This window comes from Aquarana catesbeiana, linkage group LG01 (assembly GCF_042186555.1).
Source record: "Aquarana catesbeiana isolate 2022-GZ linkage group LG01, ASM4218655v1, whole genome shotgun sequence".
Lineage (NCBI taxonomy): Eukaryota > Metazoa > Chordata > Amphibia > Anura > Ranidae > Aquarana > Aquarana catesbeiana.
In genome coordinates, this window is record NC_133324.1 from 892320066 (window position 1) to 892334939 (window position 14874).

At 39.4% G+C, this 14874-nt stretch overlaps 1 protein-coding gene across 1 annotated transcript in view; it reads left to right on the forward strand.

The window, feature by feature from the left end:
* Window positions 1-14661, forward strand: part of POLN (DNA polymerase nu) — a 202735-nt gene extending 188074 nt beyond the window's left edge. The window contains exons 21-22 of the mRNA XM_073610916.1: window positions 7900-7955; window positions 14199-14661. Coding sequence (XP_073467017.1) covers window positions 7900-7955; window positions 14199-14267 — 125 coding nt within the window. The 3' untranslated portion in view covers window positions 14268-14661. The remainder of the gene's footprint in view (window positions 1-7899; window positions 7956-14198) is intronic.
* Window positions 14662-14874: the final 213 nt, after the last annotated feature.

A 14874-nucleotide genomic window follows, 5' to 3' on the forward strand; every position in this document is an offset into this window, starting at 1 on the left:
TCTAAAACTGAGCTATTAATATTCCCCCCCGCCCGTGCCCCCCTCCATGACTTTTCCATCAAAATCAACAATGCAACTATCAGTCCCTCCCCCTCACGCCAGGGTACTCGGTGTAATCCTAGACTCTGACTTGTCATTTCAGCCTCAAATCCAATTGTTGTCAAAAGTTTGTAGATCAAATTTGCCGATCTTTGCCGATCAAATGGGAAACATTAAAATGTGTAATTCGAGGGCTTTTCATAAAACACAGGGCCAGATTGAAAAAATTAAAAGGCAATAGAATGACTCAACTATTAAAAGAAATACCCAAAATAGAAGCTCAACATAATCAAAATCCAACACGTGAAATATCAATAGAGTTAACGGAAATGAAAACAGAATAAAAAACATTGATAAATGAGCAAACTTTGCGTATAAGAGATAGTAATCGCGCCCTATATTATCAACAGGGTAATAAACCAAGTAAACTTCTCGCAAGGGCTTTGCGCCATCGGGGCAATACACTGCCTATTGTTAAGATTAAGTCAGAAAAAGGAGATATGAGATATGATCCAAAGGGGATACTGAAGGAGTTTCAGACTTTTTACATGAAATTATATAACATTCCTAACTGTGTCACAAATAGAGATACGGAGGGAATCCAACAAAGAATCGATCACTACGTAAGAGAAACAGCACTTCCTGTATTAGCTCTGACAGAAAGGGTACAATTAGATCAGGACTTCTCGGAGAGCAAAATACAAAAAGTAATCGATGCATTAGTACCGGGGAAAAGTCCAGGCCCTGATGGCTTTAAGATTCTATAAAATATTTAAAAAACTCATTCCCATTATGAAGCATACATTCAATGCAATATCCACGTCAGTGCCTTTTGTTCCACAAAGCATGCAGGCCTATATCTCACTTATACCCAAACCAGAGAAGGATCATACTTTATGTGGAAATTATAGACCAATCTCCCTAACAAATGTGGACCTGAGACTTTATGCTAAAATAATTGCCAATAGACTCGCCCCTTTAATGCCGGCATACATACATTTAGATCAGGTGGGTTTTATAGGAGGAAGAGAAGCAAGAGATAATACTCTAAAAACACTCACATTAGTGGAACACACACAGAGAGGCTCCATCCCATCCTGCCTATTAGCGATTGATGCTGAGAAAGCATTCGACAGGGTGGGATGGAGCTTCCTTAGAGAGACCCTAGTGCAGTGGGGGGTGGGTCCTATACTTATGGATAAAATAATGGCCTTATATAAGAACTCAACAGCTAGAATACGGGCAAATGGCGACCTATCGGAGGTAGTCCCTATAACAAATGGAACTCGACAGGGTTGTCTGCTATCCCCAATATTATATATACTGGTGATGGAGCACTTACTAATAGAAATTCGAAAAAATAAAGACATACAAGGAATTAAAGTAGGAGATATGGAGTATAAAATGTCAGTATATGCAGATGATATCCTGTTATATATTACAAATCCATTGATATCATTACCAAATCTGATATCTGAATTTAAACGATTTGGTGCATTAAGTAATTTCAAAGTAAATTATAGTAAATCTGAAGCTCTGAATATTAATCTACCAAGCAATATGGTGGAACTTCTTAAAAAAGATTTTTCTTTTAAATGGCAAGAGAATGCAATCAAATATTTGGTTACCTATATCCCCAATGATCTTGATAAATTACGGGAGTGTAATTATGTCCCAATGGTGCAAAAAACCATGAGAACGCTACAACAATATGAAAAGGGAATGTTCTCCTGGTTGGGTAGAGTAAGTATAGTAAAGATGGATATACTTCCCAAAATATTATATATTCTTCAGGCAATACCCATTTTTCCTTCAACAAATACTCTGGAAAAATTGCATAGATTAATAGGAAAATTTATCTGGGGAGGCAAGACACCCAGAATTAAAAGAAAGGTGTTAAATAAAACTAAAGAAGATGGGGGCCTTGCCCTTCCAGATATAGATATGTATCTCAGAGCAATATTGATAACTAGAATAGTGGATTGGTTCCACAATAGAGATAATAAACAATGGGAGAAGCTTGAGGAAGAGATTACGGGCCTCAAATTAAAATCCTTACCTTGGATCAAAAGAGCGCAAAGACCGCCGGAGAGTGAGATGCCCTCGCTAGTGGTATCAACATTAAAAGCTTGGGATACTATAATAAAGAGAAGGAGCGGATCTACTTATATGGGTCCTATGACCCCATTATTTAGTAATCCAGAGTTTCCACTGACACTTGAATCTAAAACATTTCTTAAATGGAAAAGAAGTGGGGATACTAGGATAGTGGAAACGATAGAAGGGAATAAACTCCTCCCATTGGAAGCATTGGGGGTAGAACATAAAAACAAATGGATGCAGCATGGTCTGCTCCAGCGGTACATTGAATCTTTAACAAAGGAGTCCGTAATGGATAGGCCTTTGACAAATTTAGAAAAATTTTTTTTGCAAGAACTTAGACCCACACATGTCTTATCTAAGATTTATAAATACTTAATCTCAGAAAATAAAGGACAGGAACTACCATATATCAAAAAATGGGAACTAGAGATCGGAATTGAATTCCCCAGGGAAACATGGGAAAAGGCAATTATAGCGACCCATAAACTTTCAATATTGGTTAAAAATCAAGAAAGAAATTATAAAATCTTAGCCAGATGGTATAGATGCCCTGTAGACTTACATAAAATGAATCCGGATAATGCGGATATTTGTTGGAGGTGTCATGTAGCTCAGGGTACAATGTCACATATTTGGTACTATTGCTCAGAAATCCAACCATTCTGGCAAAAAATATTCGAGATCTTTAGAGCATTGACCGGGACCGAGCTATATCCAGAAATACAGGTGACAGTATTGTCTATGATTCCAGGATCATTAAAAAACATAAAAAAGGGAATTTTGAAATATTTTTTGACGGCGGCACGAACTGTTATAGCAAGAAAATGGAAAAATACACTGGCGCCGTTTGTTGTTGAATGGGAGTGTGAAATGACGGTGATGCGTGCCTTGGAGGAAAGAATGACGATAGAAGAGGGGTTGAAGGAACAAATATTAAACATATGGGCTAGATGGGAGGAGTTCAGAGCCTCTTCGAGACTTCTAAGGACAATATAGAAGTATTAAAGAACATAACAGGAAAGGACCTTTTTTTTTTTTTTTTTTTTAAGAGAGAATAAAAAAAGAAAAGAAGAAAGAGAAATTTTTTTTTTTTTTTTTTTTTTTGTGTTTGTCTGTAGTCTGTTAGTATGAATGGGTATGACTGAGGAGATGTGGGTGGGTAGGTAGGCTTAAAATATGGGTTTCACATCCTTGATTTAATAACATAAATAACTAAAATGAAAAAGAAATTTGAATAATGTTCTGATAAAGAATAATATAATTATTTTATGATATGGATGTGTATATGTTTCATAATGTGTATTAAAAATGTTTTGATAAATAAAGATTGTAAAAAAAAAAAAAAAAAGTTTGTAGAATTCACCTCCATAACATCTCTAAAATTCGCCCCTTTTTAACAAATGAAACTACCAAGCTCCTCATTCACTCCCTTGTTATCTCTCGCCTTGACTATTGCAACTCCCTTCTCATTGGCCTGCCTCTCCATAGGCTATCCCCTCTTCAGTCTATCATGAATGCTACTGCCAGACTTATCCACCTTACCAACCGCCCAGTGTCTGCCAACCCTCTCCTCCAATCCCTACACTGGCTCCTAATCACCCAGCGAATTAAATTCAAAATACTAACCACAACATACAAAGCCATTCACAACTCTGCCCCAAGCTACATCACCAATCTTGTCTCCAAATATCACCCAGATCGTCCTCTCTGCTCTTCTCAAGACCTCCTACTCTCAAGCTCTCTTGTCTCCTCCTCTCATGCTCGTCTCCAGGATTTCTCCAGAGCCTCTCCCATCCTCTGGAACTGGCTACCTCCACCTGTCCAGCTATCCCCTACTCTTGCTACCTTCAGGCAGTCCCTGAAAACTCATCTCTTCAGGAAGGCCTGTAACATCTCTAACTAATCTTTTACCACTTCCATTGGCTCATTCGCCACAGTTACAACCTTTTGTACCACCTGCCCCACCCTATTAGATTGTTAGCTCTTCTGAGCAGGGCCCTTTTAATCCTCCTGTATCTTATTGTATTATAACTGTATTGTCTCCCTTTTATATTGTAAAGCGCTGCGTAAACTGTTGGCGCTATATAAATCCTAAATATTAAAAAACAGTGATCAAGTGTCGTGCAAAAAAAAAAAATTGATGGACCACCACTGCGCTATGATACAAACCTAACAATAACTGTAGCTGCCAACTTAAAAAATATATTGTGAGATAGTATTTCAAATAAATGAAATAGTGGTGCTATAAATGATTTGAATCTCAATGAATCAGATAAATTATAGTGATGGCTAATAGTGTAAAGTACTGTAACCAGAGGTTCTATACCTGTACCAAACAAAAATATATATAATATATATCCGTGATATTCCAAATAGTTAAACCTTTCCTTTAGTGACAAAAGAAAAAAATAATAGTAATAAAGCAGATAAAGAATCTAAAACAAATATCAATAAACAGTTCGTGCAATTCAAAATAAGCTGATGTGACAAAGTCCATGCACAATAATGTGTGTTAAAAAAGTGGGTTTGAAACAGCAATCTTAGTGTGCCATAAACATCTCCTCCACCACACCGGTTGTGATTGTGATCCACTCTTATGGAGCCGCACTCACCAGAAGAAAATGCCTTGCACTCTCATGCTCGGTGTATAAGCAATGTTGAAGCCCCCCAGGAGTTGCGTCCACAGCAGATGGGGTTCTCTAATTAGCAGCGCTCCTCAACAGGCGGAGGTATATCACCATGAAACTAAATAATGCCTCCAATAGTGTGATAACGTTTAAGATCATTTATTGAATTACACAAAAAAGGTCTTCTACAATTGTACTCACATTCTATAACAGTTAAAACAGCATAAAACAGAAACTCCTATGACTGTTAATGGCAATGCACTGGTGGTCACAGCGGACCCGGGATGCAGCATAGAACTCTCACCCCTTCCCTCGTTGGTTCGTCAGCACTACGAGGTGGTAACAGCCGTCCAGTGCAGAGCGCAATATGTCACACGTTACGAACAGATGCTGGGTTGCCATACAGCCACGCCTCCGACATGTTTCGTCATATTGACTTCTTCATAGGATTCTATATAATATATAAATCCTGTATAATAATAATAAAAGGGAGGTGTATGGTGCGTGCGAGGGTGTTAGCGCTACTGGCACTGATCTGACACTGCCTGGGGCGACGCAGACCCTATCTGACCCTAAAACCTAACTTTGATCACCCATCGGGTGATCAGGGGGTTAAACCTTTATTGGGTAAAATACAACCGGTGCCCTGACGCTATAAAAAAAATCTAGCTAAACTGCATCACCCGTGACACTTATACAATGATCACAGGTGACAGGGGGTGATCAAGGGGTTAAACCCTTCTTGGGGGAGTTAATGGGGGGTTTGACGCTGATCTGACGCTGCCTGGGGCGACGCAGACCCTATCTGACACTAAAACCTAACTTTAATCACCGGCTGGGTGATCAGGGGGTTAAATCTTTATTGGGTAAAATACGGCGGGTGCCCTGGCGCTATAAAAAAAAATCTAGCTAAACTGCATCACCTGTGACACTTATACAGTGATCACAGGTGACAGGGGTAATCAAGGGGTTAAACCTTTATTGGGGGGGTTAGGGGGTCCCTAAACCTATCTGGGGCTAATACTAATTGCCCTAACGCTGATTTTTGTCACTAATGACACCAGTACAGCAATCTAAAAAAAATCTGAACGCTGCACTGGGTGACACAGTGACAGATGGTGAAGGGGTTAACGGGGGGGTGATCAGGGGGTGAATTGTGTGCCTACGTGACCTGGTGTCAGTTTAGTGTTGTGCAACTCACTCTGTGATGTCTTCTCTCCTTGGTCTGGAACGGAATAGACCATCACGAGGAGAGATGACATTACTTCCCCTGCCAGTGTTTACACTTACATGACAGGGGAAGGATCTCATCCGTCAGGACCGATCACCAGGTCCAGGCCAGATATCACTGGCCTGGACCTGGGGATTGATCTATTCCTGATGGAATCACCTGCCTGTGCCATTCTGCCGCAGTACAACTGCGACAGATGGTCAGCAAGCGGTTAAAATCAGTAATCCTTTCTCATTCTATTCAAACCAAAACAAACAAAATAGTTGTAACTAGTGTTTCTATTTTAAACGTGGATTATAGTATGATTATGCAATGGCACATAAGGGTGCATGTGATCATACATACCGATGTTGTGACCATGATGTCAATTAGATAGATCTGTGCTCATTGTTTTGAAGGCCAAGAGCCAATAATACTTGTTGTCAGTCATGGGACGCTGTCAACGGTCAATTGTGAACTCACAATATGTAGTGTTTACTAAACACTGCATTGATATCGAAAACTGTCAGCTTCTTCTAGCATTTGGTTGAAAGAGATTAACAATTGTTGCTTTGACTCTCTGCAGTACACTTGGTGAAAACAATTAATATATAAAAGCCAACCTATCAATTTTTCCCTATTCACCAAGAAATGAAAGTCTCACTTGATTACCCCTCTTTTTTTATGCTTTGTAAGGAAAAAAAAGAAAAAAACTTTTTTGGCAGAGTTACCAACTCTTAGTGCCTACGTAAAACATATATCTATGCTTTTTTTTTTCTTTTTTACAAACAACATGGCTGTCAACATAATGTAATGTGTGTCTTATTCAGCGTCTTGCTGACTATAATGCATATATTCAGCACCATGAAAGGTGGGCTTCAACTATCAGCCACTGCGCTGTAGTCACCAACCACTTTCAGTCAGGGCTTTTAAGCCTGAACAAGCAGGACAGACTCCTGATCATGTGACCACTGTGACAGCCAATCACAGTGTTCACATGATACAGAAGCCACACCACCTCCTGGGCAATAAAACCCATTTAGAGGCATGTTGGGAGGTAGCATTATGAGGTTAAAGTGGTTCTAAAGGCTGAAGTTTTTTTACCTTCATGTACTCGATGCATGAGGGTAAAAAACCTCTTCTGTGCAGCAGCACCCCCTAAGGCCTACCTGAGCCCCATCTCCATCCAGCGATGTGCACGAGAGCCTTGGCTCTCCTGCGTCTCTCCCTCCTTATTGGCTGAGACCACAGCCAGTGAGCCAATTATGAGAGGGAGGGGAGGTGCAAGCTGCTTGCTCTGGGGGCATTCAGTAGGAGGTTTTGGGCCAAGAATGCCAACGGGGGACCCGGGAAGAGGAAGATTGTGGCTATTCTGTGCAAAACCACTACATAGAGCAGGTAAATATAACATGTTTGTTATTTAACAACAAAAACAAAAAAAGCCTTTAGAATCACTTTAACTTATCATTTTCCAAACAAACAAAGATTGTTTGTGATGTGCGTTGCCCTTCCATATGCTCCTTAATGCAAAGGCTAGTTATAGATTGGGGTGGTTGGCACTTTTTTGTACAGTTAATGTATCATTTTCACCTCGGTATTGCTTAGTGGTTTTCATAACTTCCCAGGACATATTTAGAAAAAAATGTACTTAATGACACTGATATTGGTTAATTATATTCTGTATTCTGCAAAAAGCTGGCTGTGTTTAGTAATTATGATGCTCCCTACAGAGACAGTTTACTCAATGACTAATGCTAATAATGGCAAATAACCTTTCTTTGTAATGATTAATCAAAGATTGATTTAACTCAGGAAAATACATTTATGAAAATAAGGAAAACTGCTAGGACGTTTAAAATTTTCTAATAACGTCTTTTAAATAGCCATTTTAATTGAACTTTTGTTTTCATACAATTATAGGGCTTGTTAAACACACTATGGAATCCGTACAGCATGCAGATGGAATTGAACTGAAGGTACAAATATTTGAAGTTAGTCATTGAAGACTGTGTGTTATACAAGGTGATGTAATGCAGAGGGGTGCTAACTTACCACAATTCCTTATCAACGGCATTATCCCCTGTGAGGGGTATGCCCCCCAGGTACAGGAAACTGGGGACACTTGACAGTAACCTGTTGCTGCAAGAACAAAGCACATCTAAGACTGATAGAAAAAAAGCGACCCAATAGTTGTAATCTCATGAACTTATATTGTGAATTAAGATCTGGATTATATGATCTTCCTTTTCCTTTTTACCTTTGCCATAATGATATACTACCTCTGCACACACCTGTGTACCCACACACATTTAACACATTTTTTTTTTTAATCAAAAGTCTAATGCCCCGCAATCTTTGGGGCTGGAGACGGACAAGACAAGATTTGTTAAGATGATATCCGCTTTCCACTTAGTGGATACCTGGTGCTTTAAGAATCCCAAAATTAAGGCATTACTCCTGTTTCTCCAGCACCCACAACTCCATGTCACGTATCGATTTTGTCTTGGTGTCGAGTTCTTTGTCGCCGCGCATCATTGACGCTACTTTCTGCCCTAGACTACTTTCTGATCATAGTCCATACTGGACTACCCTGATTATCCCTATAGATAAACCTAGAAAGCCCTGGCACTTGAATCCGTTCTGGCTGACTCTATTGCCGGAAGATAATGAACTCCAAAACCTTTGGGAACGTTATTTTGCGGACAATAATCAAACAGCCTCTTTTTCAGCAATCTGGGATTCTTTTAAGATATACGCACGTATAACTTTATCTTCCCTGTTAAATAAAATTAAGGAAGACTCTGCTGACACATTTAATAAGGCAATAGAGGAATTAAATGTTACTGAGCAAGAATATACTTCTAATCCCACTCCGGACATTGCCGCTAGACTTAAACTACAATCTAGGATAGTGAATCAAATCCAATTTTCTAAAGCCAGACAAAAGCTATTCTTCACCAAACAAATTATTATTATTATTCGAACATGGAGAAAAAGCGGGTAAACTACTAGCGTACCTGGTACACAGTGAGGATAGACCCCCAGTAGTTATTACTCTGCAGGGTCCAGATGGTAACCCAATTACGGACCCCTATACAGTAACAACTAGATTCAGGGATTTTTTTAGAGACTTGTACGTGACAAAAACAACAGGATCTACAGATTTGAGAGAAAATTTCTTCCACAAAATAAATCTTCCTCAATTAACGAATGAACAAGTAGATATACTAGAGGCACCCATAAATACAGATGATGTAATTATACCTAAGTTGCTTAAATTGTATAACCACCTATTGGAAACATTTACGTTAGCCCCATCCATGAGAGAGGCCACAATAATTCTCCTCCCTAAACCAGGAAAGGATCTGGGCTATCCAGAATCCTACAGGCCAATCTCTCTACTCCAAGTAGATATAAAAATCCTAGCTTAGATTCTGTCATTATGACTTAACCAAGTAATATTGTCACTAATTCATGCTGACCAGGCGGGCTTTATGCCAGGCCGTAATACATCCTTTAATCTCCGTAAATTATATATTAATTTACAAGCCGAACATGCGGAAGTTGGTTCAAGAGTGATAGTGACCTTAGATACGGCTAAGGCGTTTGACTCGGTGGAGTGAGAGTATTTGTGGAGATGCCTTGAGGGATATGGCTTTGGACCGAAATTCATTAAATGGGTACAACTACTGTACCAGTCACCTACGGCCAAGGTTGTGGCTAACAGTTGGACCTCCGAACAGTTCACTCTTAGCAGAGGAACGAGACAGGGATGTCCCCTGTCCCCACTTCTATATGCCTTGGCCGCGGAACCGTTAGCTATATCCATCCGAGCAGATCCGGAAATACGAGGCTTAGAATCAGGTACCCTTACAGAGAAAATAAGTATGTATGCGGATGATACGCTACTATACTTGGCAGATTCAGGCCCTTCTCTTAAAACGGCGCTACAAACCATTGAACAGTTTGGAACATTCTCTGGTTTGAAAATTAATTGGGAAAAATCTCAAATTTTGTCTATAGATAGTTTCCCACCAACTGAGATACAGGCCAACTTACCACTGCAACGGGTTAGCGTCATAAAATACTTAGGAATCTATGTTTCTAGGGCACCAGCTGACTATATTTCATTAAATGTGGAACCGTTAATCACTCATATAAAATCCAAACTTAAGGTATGGGCTCGTCTCCCGTTAGGGGTTTGGGGCCGTATAAATTTAATCAAAATGATTCTCCTGCCCAAAATTTTATATGTAATATGGCATACTCCAATTTATGTACCCCTAAAATACTTTAAAATAATTGAAGCCCTTCTTAAACCGTTTGTGTGGGGAACCAGTAGGCACAAATTGGCTTGGCAGGTACTTAAAAACCCTGCGGATCTTGGAGGCACTGCACTGCCAGACTTCAACCTATATTATGTAGCGTCACAGATGTCCCAACTATATCATATTGACAAGACAGATAGGGATAGGTTTCTTCAATTACTTTGCCCCAAACGAGTTAACCTCCCTGGCGGTATGATTATTTCGGATTTTAGGTGCTGAAAGCGGTACCATTATTTTGCATGGAAATTTGGCGTTTTATATTGTAGGTCTGTAAATCTTAACAATAACACACTTAAATCTGTCCAAACCAGAGTCTAGTAGATATCCCGGGTATGATAAAGTTTGAAACACAAAAACATAAATTATAATATAATAAATAAAAATAAATAATTAAAAAAAATTTAAAAAAATAGTAATAAAATAAATTTCCCCACAATTCACTATCGCTCAATTCTGCAAGTGTTCTAATTTACTATCGCTGTTTTCTAGCTGGTCTAAAGCCACTTTTGACGTAAAGGGACACTTTTTGGTTGCTATGGACAATCTCCAGTTTCCAGGCAGAAAGAACAGTGTATATCATGTAAAACTGCATGCAGGGCATGGGCCAGAGCACTGGGGACAAAAGGGATGTGAAATAATTTCATACAGTACTGTAATCTGTAAGATTACAGTACTGTATGTGTTATGATTTTGACAGTTTTTTGAATTTGCCGCCAGGCTCCGCCCCCGTGCGTCGCGCCGCTCGCAGGGAACGGAGCCTGGCACGGAGAGGCTTCGGAGGAGGACGGAGCCCTCGGACACAGCGGGGGACATCGCAGGATCCCGGGGACAAGGTAAGTAAAGCCGCCCCAGGATCCTGCAATGCGATCCCGAGTGTGGCTCGGGGTTACCGCTAAGGTACTGAATTTTAACCCTGAGCCACACTCGGGAAAACCGCCAGGGAGGCTACGAGAACTAAGGACTCCATATACGCGATAGTGGTAGAATCCAGCAGTACAGAACCACACAGCGACAACAAATCCATGCTATACCATTATAGTAAAATATGGGCCATAGCTTTAAAGAAATTGGAAATTCCTCAGTATGATGATTACACTCCGTTATGGTTTAATAAGAATCTACCGGAACTTATGCAACTACCAGATGTGGAATTATGGATCAATTATGGGATCCTATACCTACATCAATTTATATCAAATGGTACTCTCAAATCCTTTAATGATCTTACAGAGGAATTTTCACTTCCTCCTCATATGTTATATAGATATCTACAAGTCAAACATGCAATGCAGAGACAGTTCCGGGCCCTCTTTCCTCAGTGCATTCCAAATGCCCTTATGGCAATGGTAAAGGATACCGACCCCCGAAAATTAATTTCGGCGTTCTATAATATTCTCCTTACTCCCGCAGCCTCTAAACTGGCATATGGTCTTAAGCCTCGCTGGGAAAGAGCAATAGGACCTCTAGAGGATGAGGGAGGGGAAGAGGGCATGGAATCTCCTAGAGCTGCTTCACCTAAACTGTCGGATAGACTGATACAGATTTTTGTGCTCCACCAGGCATATTTAACCCCGCTTAGGGTTGCTAGATACAGGGAGACCCAGTCTAGCCTTTGCTTAATGTGTGGGAAAGAGTCGGGGACATTTATTCATCTAATGTGGTCATGCCCTCAGATACAGGGTCTTTGGACTCAGGTAGTGAAGTTCTTACATGATAATATGGGATCACTAATTACATTAGACCCTAAGTTGTGTCTACTTGGGATACTGCCTGAGTCCATTGACAAATACACTAGAACCTTTTTACAAGAAACCCTATTTTTAGTGAGAAAAGTAATAGCTAGGAAGTGGATGAGAAGAGAAGATTGCCCCCGAGTTTTGCTGAGTGGAAGACGGAAATAAATAATACTCTACCGTACAAAAAATTCATATACCCTAACAGAGGATGCCCCATGAAATATGAAAAAATTTGGGACAGATGGCTACAAGACTCAGACACCTGTTCGTGATTGAACCTAAGTGTTGTGCGCTAATTAACACTAAGATATAGATAGCTGATGCTATAGGACATGAACACAAAACATAGGGTCGCACAATTGTATAAGTCTTTATTTCATATTGAAAAACGTACCTTACAGCAAATATCTGTTAGTAATTCGATTGTTAACAGTATCTATTCAATTCTGTATATTACATTCGGAACAATGTGACATAATGTGTATGTACCATGGATAAATTAAAATTAATAAACTTCTTTAATATAAAAAAAAAAAAAGTCTAATGCCCCGTACACACAGTCGGATTTTCCGATGGAAAATGTTCGATGGGAGCTTGTTGTCGGAAATTCTGACCGTATGTAGGCTCCTTCGGACATTTTCCATCAGATTTTCCGTCACACAAAATTTGAGATCTGGATCTCAAATTTTCTGACAACAAAATCCGTTGTTGTAAATTCCAATCGTGTGTACACAATTCCGACGCACAAAGTTCCACGCATGCTCGGAATCCAGCAGAAGAGCCGCACTGGCTATTGAACTTAATTTTTCTCGGCTCGTCGTACATGTTGTATGTCACCACGTTCTTGACGTTCGGAATTTCCGACAAGATTTGTGCGACCGTGTGTATGCAAGACAAGTTTGAGCCATTATCCGTCGGAAAAAATCCATGGATTTTGTTGTTGGAATGTTTGATCGTGTGTATGGGGCATTAGTTGAGGGCACAGAGGCATTTTTTCATCCAGAGCTATAATACCCAATACAACTTTCAGTTTAAACATGCTAATTGTTTAATATATCTATTATATTTTACAGCACTCTATTATTTATGTTCCAGTAAACACATTGTTGCAGTGAACTGTACCTGGCTATAATGTGCAATAAGACATAGCAAACATTCAGATTTAGGGGTCTAATTATAAATGTTTTCATAGAAAATTCACACAGGTTTCACCCAAGACTCACACATTATTCTAATTTGGACTTCATTGGGAAAATCTTGTGTGAAAATGTTTCTAAAGAGACCTCTTTAAAGTATCACTTTTTTGTTTTGGTTAGTATGGAGAGGGATTGAAACACCTGTCAGGTTTTTATTGATGTGTGTGCCCCATCAGGGAGATTCACTCTCTTTGTACTGTTTACTGGTATCACTGAAAGTGAAAGTATAAGAATGTTGGGTTGTCACCAGAACCGAAATGGTGGGGGGGGATCTTCTACAGGTAAGCCTTATTATAGGCTTACCTGTGGATAAAAATCACAAAGCGGACTTTATTACTGCTTTAAGGTCAAAAATGTCTTGACTTTATTTCTGAATCGGAAACACAAGCCTAAAGCAGGCTGGTCGGTTCTAGCTGATTGCCAGAGTAGATAGTGACTGCAACGTGGCATACTCTGGTGCAGCCTTGTCCTCTGCGACCCCCACCACTAGATGTGCAGTTCCAAATCCTCGTGCGCTCTCAGCAGGTGCACTTTGGCAAAGAGGTGGCTGCTGGTTTCTAAGTGTGGTTGTTATTGGCAATGCATTAGAATATAAACAGATTCATGGTCATGGAACCATCCTCAGGCTTGCTTTTTCTGAAGGTAGTGTTTGGACAAAGTCCATGTAGACTTTATGCCATCTGTCTAGATAAAAGAGCCGCAGTGCAATTTTTACTACCAGTCTACTGTGCTCACTAATGGACCAATGACTAGTCATTCTAATATATTTAAATAGTAGAATATACATATTGTACTATAGACTTATTACAGATTTTACTATCATACCTTATATTGCATAATGTATTAACCATGTTTTATTAATGTATTTTAAAATTGCTCTTGCCTATTATGATAAGTAAAATCAACTTCATCATCAAGAAGATAGATCCTGCTTACATCCAGAAAACCTTGTATTGTAGGTCCCTTTGAAAGTGACATTAACCTCTGGAAAGTCCTGGGGATGCATGACTGAGCTTCAAGTGAAATAGAACAACAGACTTCAAGTGCTATTTAGTAACCTTATACTTAACTGGTCTGCTGTGACTGTTTTGTGAATCATTAAGTAACAGCTCGACTGAAGCTATCATCAGCACCTAATAACCAGCATGTGAATGCTCTTACTTCATTCTGTCTGTAGCCCAGGGCAACTGCTGTGTGGAACACAATTGTCTCAAGCCAGTGTATGGCTCTAATTTTAGCCATGGTGCAAGCTGAGAGCTTGTGTCATTTTTTTACAAATTGCAATGCTTATCGAGCATAAAGCTTACTTCTAGTGTGGGATGAAGAACATTGATCTGTATTGTCATTTCTCTCGGAGAAATATGTTCTGAAGATAGTCTGTCATAGTCATCACAGGTTCTGGATTGTGCAGAAATAAACCAATGCCAAGAGCTCTATTATTATTATTATTATTATTATTATTATTATTTCCTTCTGAATTACTTGTTGAACTATCTAATAAATATAGTTTTGGGTATTTAAACATATCTATATATGTATGTATTTTTTGTTTTTAAATTTTTTTCTGTATTCAAAAAGTTTTCTGTTATGTAGCTGCAAAGAAGAGAGATTTAACATTTCTTACTTTATGGTGCC